Source organism: Quercus robur, chromosome 2 (genome assembly GCF_932294415.1).
Source record: "Quercus robur chromosome 2, dhQueRobu3.1, whole genome shotgun sequence".
In the NCBI taxonomy this organism is placed as follows: domain Eukaryota; kingdom Viridiplantae; phylum Streptophyta; class Magnoliopsida; order Fagales; family Fagaceae; genus Quercus; species Quercus robur.
Genome location: NC_065535.1, coordinates 91,711,983 through 91,726,694, shown reverse-complemented (window position 1 = coordinate 91,726,694; position 14,712 = coordinate 91,711,983). Strand labels below are relative to the sequence as shown.

The following is a 14,712-nucleotide window of genomic DNA, read 5'->3' as shown; positions in this document are numbered from 1 at the left end:
GGGAAGGCTGGGCAAGATCAGTTTTGATGCTCTTGGGGACATCAGTGAGGGGAATGGTTTGTAGGGGCTGAACATAGATGGCTGGCTCCTCGGCACCAGAGATCTGAGCACTGACCGTAGGCTCGGCACCCTCTTTAGCCATTTCGGGATTCAGACCTCCAGGTGCTTCCGTCGCATCATGAGGCTCTCTTCCTTCAGTCGACTCGCTAGGAGGGATGGTGATTTGAGTAGCTTCTGACTGAGCAACCCTTGCCTCGTGTGGATCGCTCATAGCCTCGGAGCTGGCGGAGGCGGTCTCACGAATGGCTGGAGGATAAAATATGCTCTCCGCCTTCCACAAGTCGAACGAAGCTTCCACCCTAGCTCGTTTGAAGGCCTCTTCCCAAACCTGGGAGCAGTATAACTTGCATACTTCAGGGATTTGAACTTTAAGGGAGGCCTGGGTTTCAGCCACCCCCGCCTCGTAACCCTCCTCCTCGGCCTTGTCCCTAGCAACTTTGGCCTCAGTTATGGCAAACTCAGCCTCCTGCTTGGCCCTTACGGTTTCGTCCTTGGCAAATTCCACCACGCCTTTAGAATTATTTGCCTCGATCAGTTGCTTCTTTAAATCGCTGATCTGCTCCTTAGCAATCTGCAATTGCTCCTCGGCAGCAAGTAGGCGCTTTGTCTGTTCCTCGGCCTGTTTTTGGGCACCAGTCAAACCTGTCCCGGCACTATCCCTAGCTCGGGCAGCCTCCTTTAAGTCCTCCCTAGCCTTCGCGAGGTCAGCCTTAGACTTTTTAAGGGTTCGCGCAGTATCAATACGTTTATCGCGCTCAAGCTCTGCGGTCTTGCTCTGCCCCTTAACTTCTTCCTCCATCCTATAGGTGGCCTGGATAGCCTGTCGAGTGAGACAAATACATTGTGAATGAAAATCTGGGAGCAAGAGTTGATAGAGTCTTAGGTTTCAAGAGTCTTACCATACCCAAGTACCTCTTCGCGCTGAGGAAAACCTCCTGCATCCTCATATTCTTCAACTCTTCCACATCAGTAGGAAGCAGCATGGTTCTCCCTAACGCGTCGGCCACATAACCGCCATCGCCGTCTCCAAGGTCCCTCATAGACGCGTTTTCCAGCAATGGCTCCTCGTGGAGTATTGGGGCGGGAAGCTAAGCACTCGGCGTGGATTAGGTTTTGGTCCCTTTCCCTTTGCTTTGGGTGGATTGGGTTTCGATCCCTTTCCCCTTGCTTTGGTGCCCAAGCTTTAACTGTTTCTGAACTCACGGGGCTTCATCCCTCTCCTGAGAGGATTAGGACTTTCCCCCATCCATGGGCTCCTTACCCTTGGGACTCCTCTTTCTCTTTGAGTCAATGGGCTCCGACCGAGGAGGCAGAGCTGATTGGGAAGGAGCAGGAAGTTTGGGATAGGGAGATTGTGGTTGCGACTTAGTAGAGGAGGACCTGGTTTGGACGGGTTGGGGCTGAGGTGGTGGAGTTGGAGCGTTGGATTACGGTTTTCCTTGTGCACCCTTCCCCAGCTGACCCTCGATGAGGTCGAATAAGCCGGTTGGGGGCTTTCTCTTAAGACCCATCTCGGTTCGGGAGGATGTTCCTACTGACAATAGTTCTGCTTCGGACAAGTCAGGGTCACCCAGATCACCAGAAGGATCCTCAGATGGGTCAACTTGGTCAAATGCCCCAAAACCCTCCTCGGACAGACCCAAATTACCTTCATCCTCCGTTGCCTGATGAGACGACGAAGAGTCCACCAATGGGATGCCCTCTTGGATAGGAGATCCTTCGGAGATCAAAAACCCTTGTTCGACTATAGTAATTTTCGGAAGCCGATGATGGTTAGCGCTGACCACGTGCTTTGGGTCGGCAAATGACTTCTGAATGGGATCGTACCGTAAGATTTTTTGAACGGCTCTGACTTGACCATCCTCGTCATTTACAAAAACTGCCGCTTGAAGAACAGTCTCCAAATCAACCCGGTTAACCAGATGAAAGTGTCGGTGAAAGGTGTTTGGATCTGCAAAAAGAGGCATGTACATGGTTAGTAACCGAACCACACCAAATTAAAATGGCGCAAAGGATTGGCAACCGTCTACTCTCTATACCCCACCTGGTTCTCCCTTCACCATTGGGCATGAAAGGCCATCATGCCATTCTCCGAATACGATAAAAAAGTCCTTATTCAACCTCTTGTTGGAGTCGGGGAGGCACTGGATTAGTCGAACCCTATCATCTCTCGTCTTCATGTAGTAGGATTTGTCCTTCAAATTTTGGAGATTGTAGCACCAATTTATGTCATGATGGGTTAGTCTTAGCCCCATTTTTTCGTTTAAGGCATTCACACAACCCAGAATCCTAAACATGTTGGCAGCGCACTGGGTGGGAGCTAATCGGAAATGCCTAAGGTAACTCTTCATTACCGGCCCCATGGGAATTCTCATACCCCCCTCTACGAAGACGAGAATGAGAATTACCACCTCCCCCGTCCTTCTCAGAAGATGCCACTCCCCCATCTTACAGTGCCTTAGACTTACGTTGGGGGGAATCCTATAATTGACGATGAACTTTTCCATCGCCTCTTCAGTATTAACCAATTTTCTTAATTTAACCATATCTAAGAGCTACTAAACAAACTCAATGGATGACGGGAGAAGGAGAGGAACAAGAGAAAAATAAACCCAGAAAAGAAAAAGCACAAGTTAGTGAAGGTAGAGAGCTTACAGAAAAGAGGAAAGGTGCCTCGGACAGGCTTTTTGTGCTGGAGATAGACTTGAATTTGGATGAAAGTTTGGATGAACCCAGGATATATGCGCTAGAACTCTTAAGTACAAAAGTGAAGAGACAAATCAGTTCCAAAAATCATTTATACCTCCCATCGAAAGTAACTACACAAATTTTCCTGCCCATAAAGGCAAGGAAATCTCCACTGTTAGATCACTATCGCGCCATTGAACGTGGGAAGCACAGAGCCGCCCGCATTTAATGAAGACACGTTTCACCTTCCAAAGGCTCCAAGAACGTGTCTCGGGCAGACGAAGAATCTCGGAAACCGATAGGTGACAAGGATTGACAAGTTTTGACAGAGACCTGATGTCATCAAAACCCTCATATCCGTCCGAGGATCCGGACAGCAGGATTTTGAGGGGCTATTGTGGGGCCAGAAAACTTATGACCCGGCCCACTTTCCATTAGGACCCAGGGCCCGTGCCGAGGAGAGTAGTTGCCGAGAACCAGTAGTGAAAGACCAAATGGCCTAGAGATGCAGTCGAGGATGACCCTATCCTCGGCATCCCAAGACTTCAAAGGGAAGAGCGACATGTCGTCAAAGGCAGCCTCCAAAGCGCCCCCAGAAGAAAAGGCGAGTAGAATGAGACTCACATGGGGGTACGGAGTGGGAGTGGTTCAAGGAAAAGACGTCACCTCCGCATTGAATGCGCTCACAAACGTCCTAGCCATATTAATGGGAAAAGACTCCTGAATAGTGTGGCTTCGGTTATTACAACTAACAGAAAGTAGAGGGAGGCAGCTGATGAGACAGGTACTCGAATAGGTACCTGCCTGATTAACAGATGGAGGGTCAGGATCAACTGAGAAGGGCAATATAATGTAAAGGCTTATGCGCCAAGAAGAAGGAGGCCAAAAAACCAGGGTACCCAAAAAAGGTAGAGGAAGAATAAGAACATTAAGCTTCATGGACAAGATCCACGGACAACCTTAGCTCGTCTCTACGCGTCCATCATGAGTACCATGGCTAACCACCGTCCGGTGACCAAAGCCTAGCCTTTCAAACCCACGCTCTACAAATTATATTGTTTGGACCCTTAACGTGCGAACCCAATATCATTTTGGGGTCGTTACAAATTGAGTCCTTACATTCTGTATTTGCACAATTGTGTTAATTAAATATAAAAAATTTGTATACTTCGAATCTACATACACATAATTGCGTACCTTAAAAAAAAAGTGTGTTCTTTAATATAAAGACTAATTCAATACGCTTCACTATTTATAATTGGTGGCATTCTAGCTCTTAATCCTGATCATGTGAGCAAGGCATTAAAAGGGGCGAGACGAACCAAGAACTCAACTATGATTACCACTTGCAGCATGTTGTAATTATTTCTCAAAAAAAAAAATAATAATAAGGAGCCATCGATTCTACAATTCCATGTTCTTGGGAAATCAATTCTTTAGCTTAAAATTTAATTCTCAAACCAGAGATTCAATTCAAGCAAAAACAAACATTAAAATCAACAAGAATAACAAAATTGATTATAAGAATTTAACTTCTTTTGATGATGTGTAAATCATCAATCAAGTTGGTTCGTCCAGATGAAACTGAATCCTCCTCACTATTCCTGCAAAATGCAAGACAAAATCTCTCCTAAGGTGGTTATCGGTGTGGTACCTGCCACAACGCCTCTGATGCCAAAGTTAGTGTATAGAAGTTTTTTGAGAGAAATAAGAAAGTTCTAAATATCAGAGTATCTATGTAAGAGTATTTTTGGGTGAATCTATGTACCTTGTTTGTCTCTGATGAGTGTGTATATATAGCTTCATAGTTTCTAGCTGTTGGGGCCTTAATTGTGGTTTTAGTGCTCTTCCTGTAACGCCTTAGGGCTTATTAATGCGAGTTTTGATGAGCCTCCAACGGTCTGACAGCTAGTTGGTATTTGCCTAAGGTATTAAATCCTCTTACTAATGACTCGCCTACCTTCGTCCATGCCGTGTTGAGGTGGACAAATGTATTTGATGAGGTCGTCCAAGGAAAGAGAGTTCGTTAGTCCCATCAGTTGCCCCCCAAGTTCTGTGGTCGTCGTGGTGTGTCAAGACGACCATCAGAAGATGAAAGGTTTTCTGACCAAACATGGCTCTTGGGGTTTTGTTCCACATTTAATGCGTAGTGGCAGTGCCACGCACATCATGGCCACGTGGCGTGTTCTAACCAGTAGAGTTAATGCCCCATTTGTGTAACTCTTGGGTTTTCCATTGACTTTCAGTTTTTTGTGCTTAGTTTTTAAACTTCCTTTATTTCCTCTTTTCCCTTCACTTTTTCCAACTCTCAATCATTACTCCATGCTTCTTCTTCTCCAATCTGTTCTTGTGATTTTCTTCGAGCTTTTGCACTCTGTGGTTGCTTCCTTTGAGGTATGTCTCGCTTTTCCCTTTCCTTCGCTTTTTTATGGCATAGATAGATTGTACTTGGTTTCTGATTTCTTTTCTGTTTTGGGGCTTTTAGGATTGTCTTCTCTTTTCCTCTGTTTTCTGGTTTTCCATGGTTAGTAGCTTTGAAGTTAGGATAGCTTGCCCCTCAATTTCATTCCCCTTTGCGCGTTTGGGGGCTTCTTTAGGTGTTTCCTGTAGCTTTTTCCATTTAGTTGAAAAATTTGTCTTTGAGGGTAGTAGTTTAAGCATTGCATTGGCTGATTTGCTCCCCTTGCTCTGTCAATCAATTGATTGGTTCGAGGGTTTAGTGAGTGAGTGAGGAGTAATGTCTGAGGTGAGATCGAGTGAGCCTGAAACTGGGTTGTTGTCTAGTGACAATCTTGTGGAGGTGGAGGAAGACACCGCAGTCTCCATCCCTTGGGAGGTTAGGGCTTTCCATGCCCTTGGGGAGGTGTGTAGTCTAGACGATGATACATTCTCCAGGTTCAAGGGTAGGTTCCAATTTCCTGATAGGATTAGGGTTCATCTTCTTCACGGGGAGGAACGAGCTTGTCACTTTTCGCCCGGGGAGGTATGCTTCTACGAGGTTGCTTTCCTGAGCGGGCTTAGATTCTCCGTTCACCCTTTTATTATGGAGCTTTTAGGCCATTTCGACATTGCTCCCAGGCAACTTATGCCCAATTCGTGAAGGATAGTGGTCAGTTGTATGGAGATATGGCTGGCTACTACTGAAGGAGATATGATTAAGGTGGACGAACTTGTTTATTTGTATCGTTTAAAGGAGTCCAAGGAACATGGGTACTACGAACTGATGCCTTAGGAGAGAAAAACTGGGATCGTCCGGGACCTGCCCTCGTCATTCAGATACTGAAAGTCCTGATTCTTTTTTATGTCCAAGGATGAATGGGAGACTCCCTTTAACGAGGTTTGGGGTGATCTGCCTAGGTTGCTCCGTTGGTGGAACCCCGAGTCTAGGTGCATTGTTATTTCTACTAGTCCTTTGTACTTCACTCTTTTCGTGTTCATTCTGTCGTTACTAATTCTTCTGTTCGTTGTCTTGTGCAGTTAAGAGATGGTCCAAACTTAAAAGCAGGTACAAGCAATGTGTTGAGGCTGCTATTGAGTACGCGAAGTCAATGGACGATTTCGACGATTTGGTCGATCCTTGCACTTTGGCTCTGTATTGCCTTGGCTCGGAGCCTTTCGCTTTTATCCTACGCATTATTGAGATTGAAGAGAAGAAAAGTAAGCACTTTATTTAATTTGTCATTGATCCTACCTTTTTTTTTTTTTTTTTTTTTTTTTAACAAGTGTTTCCTTTTTGCAGGAATGATGACTAAATTTAATCAGGACATGTATGCGAAAATGAGGACCAAGAAGAACGAGCCTTTGTCCGATCTCGAGAAGAGGACAGTGCGCGTCATAGAGAAGGGGGTCTCTGTCACCCTAGTTGCCTCCAGCACTAAGACGACAAGGACAGCTTCTCTAGCTACCTCGGTCAAAGAGATTACTCCCATCCGGAAGAAGCCACGTGTGGCCGACAAGGGGAAGGAGAAGGCTGCTTCTCGCTCGTCCAGCATTTGGGACGACGCTAGATTCGCAGTGGCGAGGGCACACGAAGTCATCACTACCGAGGAATTGAAGATCTTTTCTGGCACGCCCCCCAACGAGGTTGTGGGTCATCATATCCACAAACTCATCTAAGTAATGTACTTGTGCAATTTCATCCTTTTCTTTCTCTTCTTTTTGCATCGTCCTGAGAATTTTAATTTTCTTTTTAGGTACTGGGGGAGAGTCTTCATATCACTTCGGAGTACCTCACCCAGGAGACGAAGGTTGCATCCGCGGTGTCCAAGGTGGAGGCTTTGGAGGCAGAGAACTCCAAATTGAAGAAGGATCTGATCATTGCCATGGACAAGGCCAACACCATTAGGGAAAAGGCTAGGGTCCTCTTCGATGATTTGAGGGCAGAAAGGCAGCTGACTCTTGAGAAGGACGAGCAGCTTTTGGCCGTAAAAGAAAAAATCAAGACGATTGTTGCGAAGCCCGTGGAAGCCTTCCATATGACAAAGGAGTACAACACTGTGCTCTTCAGCTGGTACTTCAAAGGTTTCGAGCTCCTGAGGCGATACCTCGCCAAGCATCCTATCGGAGTGGATTTTGAGAACCTGGATCTTGAAGAGGTGGACAAAGAAATGGCAGCTGACGAAGCCTCTCAGTCCACAGCTCCTGAAGGTGATGCTTCTGGGGATGCTCCTTCGCCTCCTGTTGGTGATGATGCGGCTGCTAATGCTTGAACTTGTTTATTTACTTGCTTCATGTTTTGGCCTTTTTTTTTTGTAATCTTCTCTTTGGGTGCCCGCTGCGTTTTAGGCTTTTTGGGTCTACTTTTAGAACAATATTTTCATACTAATTTAAGAACAATGTTTTTGCCCAGTGTTTATGGGCTTTTAATTATTATATTGAAACAATGTTGGTTGCCCGTTCTTTTCGGGCCTTCAATTATATCAGTAATTCTATACCTACTTATTTACATTCATGCCTTGCATAATATTGAAACAATGTTGGTTGCATGTGATCTCTGTCTGCTTCGTTCCTTTAGTTATTTCTTTTGTGTCAGTAACTTGCATTGTTGTTGCTTAGTTAAAATTTTTGTTTTGACTCATACTCATTGACGGGGTCTTGCTCCATCAGTAACTTACATCTGTCGAGGAGGAATTTTGTTATTTAGCCAATTTTTTGTTACTTATACCCATTGAAGGGATTTTGTAATTTTTGACATCGTCAGTAACTTACATCCATCTAGACGGAATTTTGTTACTTAGCCAATTTTTTGTAACTTACACCCATTGAAGGGATTTTGTCACTTTCGACTTCGTCAGTAACTTACATCCGTCTAGGCGGAATCTTGTTACTTAGCAAATTTTTTTTTTGACTTATACCCATTGAAGGGATTTTGTAATTTTTGGTTTCGTCAGTAACTTACATCCATCTAGGTGAAATCTTGTTACTTAGCCAATTTTTATTTTTTTATTTTTTTTTTGTGACTTACACCCATTGAAAGGATTTTGTAATTTTTGGCTTCTTCAGTAACTTACATCCGTCTAGGCGGAATTTTGTTACTTAGCCAATTTTTTTGTTTTTTGTTTTATATGCAACACACTGGCTGAATAGTTCTTTTATTGCTTTATTTCAAACATGAATACATTCGTCCATTACATCTACTGATGGTACTGCTTCAAATGCTCGATATTCCATGGTTGCAGCTAGGGGTATCCAACAGAAACTGAGACTCGACCCACCCGCCCAATCCGTCTGATCTGGCCGACCCGATGCTGGTGATGGTCGGTGGCGGGTCTCCGCCTCCAAAACCCGAAAACGGCGGGTCGGTTGGTGGGTTTTCTCCCCAAAACCCGAAGAAACCCGACCGAACCGAGATATGACCAAGTCTCAGTCTCACGATCTGCTCTTTGCCGATGTCTACCCTCCGCCGATGCTGCTCGTCGTCGATCTCGGCCTCTCCATCGTCGATCTCTGCCTCTTTGTCGTTGATCTGTGCTCTTCGTCGTCGACGTTCGCTCTTCGTCCTCAACGTCCCTAGCTCACCTTCGCCTCCATCTCTCAGATTCGTCTTCGCCTCTTTGAAATTTTCATCTCTTAGGTTCGGTTATCTATGAAATTGCTGTCTATTATTGTTGTTTTTGTTCTTTGGATTTGTGGATCTGTTCTTTGGGTTTGTAGATCTTCTCTTTGGGTTTGTAGATCTGTTGATTTTGTTCTTCAAGAATCAAAGTTCAGTGTTTGATCTCTGTATTTCGGTCGAAATCAAAACCGACCGCCGCCCACCCGAGCCCGATTCGACTCGACCGGTGGCTTTTGGCGGTCGGCGGCGGGTCTAGAACTTCTCCACCCGTTCAGATCGGGTCGATTGCGGGTTGGGCACAAACTCGACCCGGACCGACCCATGGACAGCCCTAGTTGCAGCTGCTTCCTTCCATCCAACGTCTCTAGGTGATAGCTGCCTTGCTTGGAATAATGGGTGACTTTGTAAGGTCTTTCCCAGGTTGGGTTGAGCTTCCCCTGAGTTGGGTCATTGGTGGCAAGTGTGACTCTGCGTAGGACGAAGTCTCTAATGTTGAGTCGTCTGAGCTTCACCCTCTTGTTGTTGTATTCAGACATCTTTTCTTGGTACTCCACCATCTTGTGGGATGCTCCATCTCTAGATTTGTCCAAGCAATCCAAGTTGATTCTTAGTTGATCGTTATTGTTGTCTTCGTGGAAAGCTTCTCGTCTCAAGCTAGTGATTCCTACTTCGACTGGAATTACTCCTTCAGTGCCATAGGTGAAACTGAAGGGGGTCCCTCCTATTGAGGTTCTTGCTGTAGTCTTGTATGCCCACAAAACATTGGGCAACTCTTCTGGCCATGCGCCTTTTGCCTTGTCCAGCCAAGCCTTGATGATCTTGAGTAGGGTCCAATTCATCACTTCCGTTTGGTCATTAGCTTGGGGGTGACCAGGGGATTAGAATTGATTCTTGATTCCTAGCCCCGAGCATAATTCCTTGAAACCTTGACTGTCAAACTACCGCCCGTTATCTGATATGATCGTCTGTGGTATCCCGAATTGGCAAACTATGTTCTTCCACACAAAGTTCCAGATCTTCGCCTCTGTTATGGTTGATAGTGCTACTGTTTCAACACATTTTGTGAAATAATCAATGGCAATTAGTAAAAATTTTACCTACCTTTTACCTTAGGGTAATGGGCCAATGATGTCAAGTCCCCACTGAGCAAACGACCACGGGGAGGATATTGTTGTCAATTTCTCAAATGGGATACGTTGGACGTTTCCAAACCTCTGGCATTTATCGCACTTCTTGACCAACTCTTTTGCATCCTTCTACAGAGTAGGCCAGAAGTAACCTATTCGGATAACTTTGCCAATCAGGGATCTTGGGCCTGCATGATCTCTGCAAATTCCTTCGTGGATCTCCATTAGAATATATTTGGCTTCCTTGTTGACACACCTCAGGTAGGGCATGGAGAAGCCTTTCTTGTACGAGGTATCGTTCAAAATCCTGAACCTTGCTGCCCTTTTCCTGACCTTCCTTGCCTCTTCAACGTCTTGCAGGAGCAATCCTTCTTGAAGGAATGATAAGATCGAGGTCATCCAGTTGCTTTCTCTCTGGATTATGAAGGTGTGGACTTCTTCGATATTGGGGCATCTCTGGATTTCAATCTTAAGATCTTTACTTATTGGTCCTGCTTCTGTCGATGACTGTTTTGCCAGCTCGTCTGCCCCCATATTCTGGCTTCTGGGGATTTATATGAACTCCACCTGATAAAACTCTTGTGTCAATAGCTTCCTCAACCTTAGGTATTTTTGCATCCTTTCCTCCTTTGCTTCGAATTCTTCCTTTATCTGGCCTATGACGAGCTTTGAATCGCTTTGGAGAAGCAACTTCTTGACCCTTAGTGCCTTCCCGACCCCTAGTCCTGTCAGTATTCCTTCGTATTCAGCTTCGTTGTTGGTGGCCGGGAATGCTAACTGAACTCCATACTTGAGTGTCTTTCCTTCAAGGGTGATGATTATAACTCCTACTGCCCCCTTCTTTCGGACTGACGAACCGTCAGTCTGAATCGTCCATCTTTCCACCTCGTTTGTGGCCCCTTCCTTGTTGGGAATTGTAAATTCGATGATGAAATCTGCTAGTGCCTGCGCCTTGATAGCTGTCCTAGGGTGGTAATCAATGTCGAATTGGCTAAGCTCAATAACCCACTGAATCATCCTTCCTGCAGCCTCGGGCTTGTTCATTGACTTCTTTATAGGTTGGTCCATCATCACGAGGATAGGGTTCGCTTGGAAGTAGGGGCGTAGCTTGCATGAAGCTACAATCAAAGTGAATGCAATCTTTTCTATGCGTGGGTATTTGGCTTCTGCCCCTTGGAAGGCCTGGCTGACATAGTAGACTGGGTGTTGTCTCTTGTCTTCTTCTCGAATCAAGGTAGCGCTCACGAATGTAACTGATATTGCCAAGTATAAAAATAGGTTTTCTCCTTCCTTGGATGGGTTCAAGAGGGGTGGATGGCTCAGGTATTGCTTGAGTTCCTAGAAAGCATTCTCACACTCGTCCATCTAGACGAAGGCCTACTTTACTGTCTTGAAAAAGGGCAAACATTTGTCTGTTGTTTTTTAGACGAACCTGTTAAGCGCTGCTATTCTTCCTGTAAGCTTTTGAACTTCTTTCACGTTTTTGGGTGACACCATCTCTAGTATAACCCGTACTTCTTTGGGTTTGCTTTTATTCTTCTCTGGGACACCATGAACCCTAAGAACTTCCCTGACGCTACACCAAAGGCGCATTTGCTAGGGTTTAACTTCATTTGATATCATCTGAGAGTTATAAACATCTCTTAGAGGTCGTCCAGGAGAGCAGACTCTTCTTTACTTTTGACGAGCATGTCGACCACGTACACCTCTATGTTTCTCTCGATCTGTTTACTGAATATCTTGTTTACCAACCTTTGGTAGGTTGCTCTTGCATTTTTCAGTCCAAAGGGCATCACCTTGTAGCAGTAGAGCCCTTAACTTGTGATCAAGGCGGTTTTCTCCTAGTCTTTCTTTGCTATTTTTATCTGGTTGTACCTCGAGAATGCGTCCATAAAGGTCAAGAGCTTATGCCCTGCTATGGAATCCACCATCTGATCTATCCTCGGCAGGGGGAAGCTGTCCTTTGGGCAGGCCTTGTTCAAGTCTGTGAAGTCCACGCACATCCTCCATTTCCCGTTCATCTTCTTTACAAGGACGACGTTGGCCAGCTAGTCCGAGTAGTAGACCTCACGGATGAAGCCTGTTGCTAGTAATTTGTTTACTTCATCCATGATCGCCTGGTTTCGTTTTGAAGCATACACTCGTCGCCTTTGCTGGACGGGCTTCTTCTTAGAGTCCACATCTAACTTGTGTTGGATAACCTCTGTGGATATGCCTGGCATGTCCTCGTGGCTCCAGACAAAAATATCCAAGTTCTCCTTAAGGAATTGGACTAGCTTCTTCTTCGGGTCTGCACTCATGGTCGTCCCTACTCTGGTAGTCTTCATTGGCTCCCCGTCTACCAGCTGCATAGTTTCTAAAGCTTCCACCTTCTCTTCTTCTTTTTCCTTGATCATCCACGTTTGGTTTTCCTTGGCTGCCAACATTGCTTGGTAGCACTCCTTAGTTAGTACTTGGTCTCCTTTTACTTTATCTACACCATTTTTCATTGGAAATTTCACCTTCAAGCAATAGGTGGAGTGGCTACCTTCCAACGGTTGAGTATGAGCCTCCCAATGATCACATTGTATGAAGAGGGACAATCTACCACCAAGAAATCCAACTGATGAGTCAGCTATCGCGGATAAGATCCTACTGTGACCGTTAATGTCACTATGCCTGTGGGGTACACCCTATCCCCACTGAAGCTGACAAGGGGGGGCTCAAAAGGACGTAGCCTTCCTGGATCTAGCTTTAACTATTGAAAAGTGGAGAGGTAGATGATGTCTGAGGAACTACCATTATCCACAAGAATTCTCCCGGTATTGAACCCTTCTATCATGAGCATTATGACCAAGTGGTCATCATGAGGCTGCTTCACTCCCCTGGTATCTTCTTCCGAGAAAAACATGTCCCTGTCCGTTCGTCTTTGCTTCAAAAGGGTATTCTATAGACGCTGTTCACCTGCCTCTGATATGCTTTCTTGAGGGATCTGAATGACCCTCTTGTAGATGGCTCGCCTGTGATTGTCTTTATCTCCTCATTCACATTTGGTGGACGTTGGGACGTGTGGTCCTCATCTCTTGGTGAGGCTTCAAATTTGTCCTTGTTATCGTCTCTAGACCTACTAGGCTCCCCCTTCTTCACAAACCTCAGTAGTTTTCCTTTTCGTATGAGTTCCTCTATCTGCTCCTTTAGGTCCTTGCAGTCCTCTGTGTAGTGGCCGTGATCCTTGTGGAAACGACAATACTTCTTCTTGTCATGCACATTGAGTGATGAATGTAATGGCCTTGGCCATTTGAGGGAGTGCTCATCTTTAATCTGCGCCAAAATTTTGTCAACAGGCAAAACTAAAGGGGTGAATTTTAGCATTCGAGGGGCTTCTTCGTCTTTCCTTTTACCCCCGTCGTTAGTCTGACGATTTGAGCGCTCCCTTTTTCGCCCTCTTCGGTCGTCTTCCTTCCTTCCTTTTTCACTGGACTTCTCTATGTCCTTTATCGCGACTAAGGCGTCCTCCGCGTTCATGTACTTCTGTGCCTTCAGGAGTATTACTGCCATCATCTTTGGAGGATTCTTCACGAGTAAAACCATGAACTCCTTGGATTTCAATCCAGCTTTAAAGGTTGTTATCTGTACCTTGTTCATCAGCTTTATCTACCTCTAAAGTTTCTCGAGTGAAGCGCTTCATGTACGACCTCAGGGTCTCTTTCTCTCCTTGTCTGATGGTGAGTAAGTGGTTTGCTGGCCTCCTCGGGTGCTATCCTTCGATGAAGTGGCGTAGAAAGGAATTGCCCAACTGCTCAAAGTTGTCAATGGATGATGTTGGTAACTTTGTAAACCACTCCCTTGTAGCTCCTTTGAGAGTGGTGGGGAAAGAGCCTAGTGTCGTCTTGAACGTGTTAAAGTGGTCTAGGGGGTCCTTAAGTCCGTTAAACGGTTCAAGCTGAGGCAGGCGAAATTTTGACGGCACTAGGCATTCCAGGACTGCCGCCGTAAAAGGTGAATCCGTCGTCCTGACCATTCTATCTAGGCTTCGATCTGTCTTCCCTTTAATGGCGTTCCTCAACTTGTCCATCTCCTTTCTCATTTCCCAGAGAAGATCTGAGTTAGGTTCATCTAGAGTAGTTGGTCTTCGACGGTCGCTCCTTTTATGACTATCTCCCTCGTCTTCTTGATTGGTCCTAGACCGGCTCTCCTCTTGTTGAAGCCGCAACCTCATCTCCTGGTTTTGCCTGGTAAGTTCTTCCATGATAGCTGCAAGTGTCTAGATTTGCAGGGCTAATATTGTAGGATCTTGGTTTGACTCCATCTGAATTTGGGAAGAGATTGGAACTACGCTTTCGAACCTAAGTGCGAAAATGTCGTTCCCATAGTTGGCGCCAAACTAATGATGCGTAAATCGTCAGTCAAGTTGGTTCGTCTAGATGAAGCTGAATCCTCGTCACTATTCTCGCAAAACGTAGGACAAAAGCTCTCCTAAGGTGGTCACCGGTGTGGTGTCAGCCATAACGCCTTCGATGCCAAAGTTAGTGTATAGAAGCTTTTTGAGAGAAATAAAAAAGTTTTGAATATCAGAGTATTTGTGTAAGAGTATTTTTGGGTGAATCTATGTACCTTGTTTGTCTCTGATGAGTGTGTATATATAGCTTCATAGTTTCTAGCCGTTGGGGCCTTAATTGTGGTTTTAGTGCTATTCCTGTAACGCCTTAGGGCTAATTAATGCGAGTTTTGATGAGCCTCCAACGCTCTGATAGCTAGTTGGTAACTGTCCGAGGTATTGAATCATCTTACTAATGACTTGCA

General features: G+C 45.4%; 1 protein-coding gene across 1 annotated transcript; it reads right to left on the bottom strand.

Annotated features, from left to right (window-relative positions):
- Positions 1-10,059: 10,059 nt before the first annotated feature.
- Positions 10,060-10,464, bottom strand: LOC126705384 (uncharacterized). The gene has a single exon (XM_050404384.1). It carries the CDS (start codon positions 10,462-10,464, stop codon positions 10,060-10,062), a length of 405 nt encoding a protein of 134 aa, XP_050260341.1.
- Positions 10,465-14,712: the final 4,248 nt, after the last annotated feature.